Below are 5,942 nucleotides of genomic sequence, written 5' to 3' on the forward strand. Positions count from 1 at the left end.
CACCAGCACGGGCATGGGGCCCATGTCACACAAGGGCAAACCTAGATCTGGGCAGCCTGGCCTCCAGAACTGCCTACCCTGCTCTCCTGGGAAGGACAGGGGCAGGGTTCAAGTCCACATCTCATCGCTATGCCTACATTTTTTGCACTGTATCAAGCTGCCCTTTAAGCAAGAAAAGAAATGGGAAACTGAACTATTTTTACAGAAAAGAAAGAAATAACTTTCACTTGATACCAATCCTTAATAGGAAGCTTCTAGGTGATAGTTACTGAATACCAATGGTTTCAGGCATTTTAGTCCCCTTATGTTTAGGAAACTAAACAGATACAATTTACATGAAGCTATAACCCAAATTTAGCTTAACCATTAACTTTTCATGATCAGGTATGAGCACTAAAGATAAGCAAGAGAAATTACTTTTTCTGTTGTCACAATTACTAAACTAAATACTTATGAAAATACAAACCAAAGGCATGTTAGAAATAACCACTTACCTAGCCAACAAATGGTCTAAGTTGTTCTTCAATGATATGTGTGTAAGTATAGCTTCCAAGTGTTTCCTGTAGATTTGACCATCCATCCCTTCAGTTTCTTCTCCTTAATATATATGACAAGTTAAAATTGATTGGGGAAATGATTTTTGCATGCTTATACTATTATATTCACTTAGAGCAGAAACTTTCCTACAGGAATAACTTTAAAACATGTACACTAAAACTCACTTTTTTGGGGTATTTTAAAAATCCATTTTCAAAATTGTCTTTCACATATTTTGTCATTTATATTTTTCAAAGCATTTCTGCATCTAAACTACCCTCGTTTATCCTTTATCTGAAGTTCTATGTACTTGTATATAAAAAGGATGATCATGCCTAGCTCTTTAATGAAAGAGAAATCCAAAAAATACAGTCTTACTCCAGATCTCATTACAAGTAGTTGAAGTTGGGACCTGAACCTAGATCTCATTAAACCTTCCATGGAGACTATGTCTGAAGACCCCCAGTGGATGCCTGAAACCTTGGATGGTACCGAACACTATATATTCAACGTTTTTTTTTTTCTATACAAACACACCTGTGATAAAGTTTAATTTATAAGTTAGGCACAGAAAAAGATTAACAACTACTACTACTAATAAAATAAAACAATTAGCCGGGTTGGCATGGCTCAGTGGTTGACGGTTGACCTATGAATCAGGAGGTCCCGCTTCAATTTTCAGTCAAGGCACATGCCCAGGTGGCAGGCTCCATCTCCAGTAGGGGGCGTGCAGGGGGCAGCCAATAAATGATTCCCTCTCATCATTGATGTTTCTGTCTCTCCTGCTCCCTGACTCTCTGAAATTAATAAAAATCTATTTAAAAAGAAAAGGTCTGAGCACAGGCATGGCTCCCGTTTTAAGAGAATTAAGTATTAGAAAACACGTTCTGATACATAAAATTGCAACCACGTACCTGTAACGTGATTAATGATGGAGACGACCAGATGCGGAAGCATGTACCGCAGAAGAGGACTGATGTCGTATGTTTCAGAAATCCCGTGCAGTGTTGTAATAAGATCAGGAACATTGCACAAGTGAGGAAATGGCCTTTGAAGAAACAAGTACATAAGGTGTTGACTTAACAAGCTACACAATAAATAGCAATTTATCTTAAAAAAAAAAAAAAAGATTTGAAATAACGTCAAATTATCATTTCTCAATTCAAGGGTACGTACTTTTTCCCCAGGCTCTCTGGCTTCTGCCTCTGCAGCAGCACTATCAGGCAACCCAGTCCCTCCTTGATCAAAGAGGGGGTTTTTGTCAATGTTTTGATGATCTGTGAGGCCAATGAATTGACGATGGTATCTTCCATGGTCACTTTCACAGAAATCTGACATATTATCATATACGTTGCAGCTCTGTAATCTGGTAAAGATGATTTCAATCCCTAAATATTTTTTAAAATATAAGGAAACATAATGAACTATATATTATTTTAGTCTACTTAAAATGTCACTTTACCTTGACAAGTTAGAAACGCCATAAACTGGAGATTAATACTACCTAATGCACACCCCTCAGCAGTGAAAAATCAAGATGCTGACCCCTTTCCTGAGGGACACAGAGAAGACAAGTCTCTCAGACGAGAGGAGGATCTCAGAGGGTCTCCCACTGGAGCACCCGCCACACATCCTGCTAGGAGCCAAGGAGCTCTTCTTTTATGCAAATTCCCACCCCTGACAGGGAGACTTCAATCAGAAACGGTATCTGAGTGAAGACAATGATCGTGGGACAAGGTGGGAAGTGAAAGCAGTACCTCCAGGGGCTGGGATGGTGGCCGGCACCAAGGCAACTGGGAAGCAGAGACACTGAGAAGCAGGAGTCAGTGTAAACATAATGAGAGCCTGTGCCATGTATATCTGGGAGACACTGGCAAGGCCAAATATCCAATATTTATTTTTTAAGAAGCCCTAATTAAGATCCTACTCTGGTTTTTAAGACCATAGAAAAAGGTCATCTTTTTACCTAAAAGTTAAATCTCATCAACCATCCGAAACTGTCTATTTTAGAACATTAATGTCCAAGTTAAACATTTAAAAGCAAGAACATCCCCTCAAGTACAAAATAATCTGCTATACACTTGAGCAGGGCCGACCTTTTGGACATATGGAAATAGCTTAGCAACGATATTGTCCGATATGTTCTCAGCAGTCACCAAGGCAGACACGATGGTAGAAGCATAAAAAGTTAAGAGAACCCTCAACTGAGCTGAATTCCCAGGATATTCAGCAAAAACCTGGAACAAAAGCACAAACAAAACATATTTAAGGAGTGAAAGGCCAAGTTTAATAAAAGTATAAAAACATGTACAGCTCTCTTCAGCTCCCTCAGGCTGACATTTTAATTTTTACCATCTGCAACATTAAATAAATACACAGAGTCCATGGTTCAATGAAAAGTGACAAGGCTGACTGAACAGCCTTCCTGACATTTTTAGACTGTCTCTTTAAACTGTTTCCACAATCATTATAAATAGACCTTGGCAAGGAATAATTTTTGTAGAAAAACAACTTTTATAATGAAAGACTGACCCACTGCTCACACTCCTGAACAGGAGGGTCTTTTACAAAAGGAACTTTCTCCAACCACCACTGTTACTGGGGAAGGTCCAGTACGTTTTCTCCATTCAGAGCAAGCGACCGTTTAACGGAATTATACATTCATGAGACAATATACTACTCACCTTCACAGATTTTGTTACCAAACTGCAAATGAAATCCATGAATCCAAGATCTTTGTAGCAGTGGGTAATCAAAGTTCCTTTAGCTAAGGGCACTCCAGATTGCTGGAAGAGACAGAGAGAACAGCCACTGACTGATCGTGACTTTTAATCCTCACCCGGCTATGTTTTTATAGGAAGGAAGAGGGAGAGAGAAACATCGACTGGTTGCCTCCCACAGGGAGTACTGACTGGGGAATCAAACCAGCAACCTGGGTGTGTGCCCGGACCGGGAATTGAACCCATGACCGTTTGGTGCACGGGATGACACTCAAATCAACTGAGCCACACCAACCGGGGCTTCATATGGAAAATAATACAATAATTAATAAATAGCACAGAAATAAGCTCTGTTTCCTGTACTCACAACTGTAAACCTACTTTTGCCCCACCCTCTATGTAAATTGCCCGGCCTGTATCAGGTATAAATAAAACCCAGCTTCTATTTAAACAGGAAGTTAGGAAATAAAAGTGATGGAGGTAATACTCTCAGAAGCACCAATGACTTTATTTTTTCCAAACTACATCTTAATCAAGATTTGTACTGATCACAGACATGTCATTCAACAAGCATACCTTAACTGGCAACAACCAGAACCATTTGTGCTTTGGATTATTAATTTTTAGGAGCTGTATAACCCGCACAAATATTCTTGTCTCATGGTATGGGAGAACACAAGCTATGAGGCTATCTTGATTATACAGGTGGATGTGGAACCTGGGGGGAAAAGCAAACAACTCAAATTGACACAAAACTTACAAGCACGTATTTCCCTACTTGTCCAAATTGTATTATCAATGAGCTAAAAATACTTAGAATGAATATTAGTCAAAACAATCATGTAATTATAGGATACAGAGCATTAACCATAGTCCTCTATTTTGCATTAATTTTTCAGCTTTAAGTGGGTACATGCTGTCATTACTTAATTTTTTTTCTTAAAGATCAAAGTTGTCAGCCCCTGTATTATAATTATTTCTGTAATTCCGCTTCCTACCTGTGAATCAGCCACTCCAGACACTTGTGTGCTGGCTTCAGCCCTCCTCTTCAACTTTTAGCTAATCCTATCGAAGGAGGCAAACAAGTGAGTGAGGAACAACGAAATGTTCTCATCCAGCTGCTTGTTCACGGCTTTGGTCTGCACGCTGCGCGCCAAGGTCTTGGCGAGCTGGCTGAACAGGGGGGCTTCGAACTGCTCGAAGGCGGGGTCGATGCCGAGCAGCTCCTCCAGGCCGGTGCACCCTGGGAAAAGGACGGCTCCTTTAATGACCCTTCGCAAGGAGGCGCGTCTCACCCCTCATTCGCAGTTTTACTCACCCCTCAAAGAACTCTGAATCCTTTTTGCGTGCCCAACCTGTAACATGGTCCCAAACACAGATTCCTCATTTTCAACTAGGGAATGAGTAATACTGCACCAACTAGGAGAACAAGAACTTCTTACAGGGGCTGTGTTGTGTATGTGTGTTTAATATCTGCTACTGGAGGCCCGGTGCACGAAATTCGTGTGTATGTGTGTGTGTGTGGGGGGCTCAGCCTGGCCTGCACCCTCTCACAATCGGGGACCCCTTGGGGGATGTCGGGCCTAAATCGGCCGTCGGACATCCCTCTCCCAATCCGGGATGCTGCATGTACCAGTGACCATACTTTTCATGCAGGTGAAAGGCATCTTGCTGCTGTACGGGCAGCTACATTTTTTTGCCGATTATACAAACTAGTGCATAACATATCCTTCTGAGGCAGTCATACCATTTCCCCCACCTTATGGGGGAGAAACTGAAGCAGAGAGAAGTCACTGGCTTTGTCACACAGTTGTAAGTGTCAGAATCAGGGCTGACCACAGAGTCCATGCATGTCATCGCTGCATCATCCTGTCTTTTCAGGGTTCGAGTAGCCTTGCCAGTTTTTAATTTTTATATCCAAGAGGCTGTTCCCAGCATATAGGGTAGGGTCCCTAGGCCTGGCCGGCGATCAGGGCCATCTGTGGGGTGACCGAGAGCCGGGCGATCACCCCCTACTCACCACCCGCCTCGCTTGGTGACCTGGTGCAGCCCGCTGGCCACCATCCCCCACCCCCACCCCGGATTGCCTACTTCTGGTTGGGGGGGGCGGGGGCGGGAGCACACACTCCTGCATTGAGCGACTGCCCCCGATAGTCAGTGTGTCATAGCGACCTGTCCTCCGGTTGGGTCGATTTGCATATTAGGGTTTTATTATACAGGAAGGATAATAACTCGCCCCCCCCTGTGGCTGTCCCTCCTCTCTGTGCATTAGACGACCTCCCTAGCTCTGTGGTTGCATCTGTGCACGTATGTGCGTCTCGGGCGCCTCGCACCTGACTGCCATTCTCCTTCCCTAACAACCTGAGGTCAACAAGTTAGGATCCGCTCCGGGAGAGGGCAGGTCGGGAGAGAAAAGAAGGAAACACAGCCACATCCAGAAAGCCAACGCTCCCCGTGGCGTTCCAAGGGGCAGGAGCTCACCGATGGCAAAGGCGGTGTCCCGGTCGAGGGTGGCCGCTTCCTTGGGGTCAAACAACAAAGAGGCAACTTCATCCCTGGACAGGAGGCTGGGGTCGCTCTGCGGGAGCGCGAGGCGCTGGAGCTGCTGGGCTAAGGACGTCATCTCTCCCGCGGGCGGGCGGGTTCCTGGGACATGGGCAAGGAAACGCGCCCGCCGTCAGCCAA

The 5,942-nt window shown here is 43.9% G+C and overlaps 1 protein-coding gene across 1 annotated transcript in view; it reads right to left on the minus strand.

Annotated features, from left to right (window-relative positions):
* The window catches only part of HEATR1 (HEAT repeat containing 1), a 51,838-nt gene that overhangs the window by 45,734 nt on the left and 162 nt on the right, over nucleotides 1-5,942 (minus strand). Inside the window, 9 exon segments of the mRNA XM_006761308.2 lie at nucleotides 495-597; nucleotides 1,452-1,585; nucleotides 1,714-1,925; nucleotides 2,634-2,774; nucleotides 3,222-3,323; nucleotides 3,834-3,975; nucleotides 4,256-4,303; nucleotides 4,341-4,500; nucleotides 5,739-5,902. Coding sequence (XP_006761371.1) covers nucleotides 495-597; nucleotides 1,452-1,585; nucleotides 1,714-1,925; nucleotides 2,634-2,774; nucleotides 3,222-3,323; nucleotides 3,834-3,975; nucleotides 4,256-4,303; nucleotides 4,341-4,500; nucleotides 5,739-5,880 — 1,184 coding nt within the window. The 5' untranslated portion in view covers nucleotides 5,881-5,902.

This window comes from Myotis davidii, unplaced genomic scaffold, assembly GCF_000327345.1.
Source record: "Myotis davidii unplaced genomic scaffold, ASM32734v1 scaffold174, whole genome shotgun sequence".
NCBI classification, from domain to species: Eukaryota; Metazoa; Chordata; class Mammalia; order Chiroptera; family Vespertilionidae; genus Myotis; species Myotis davidii.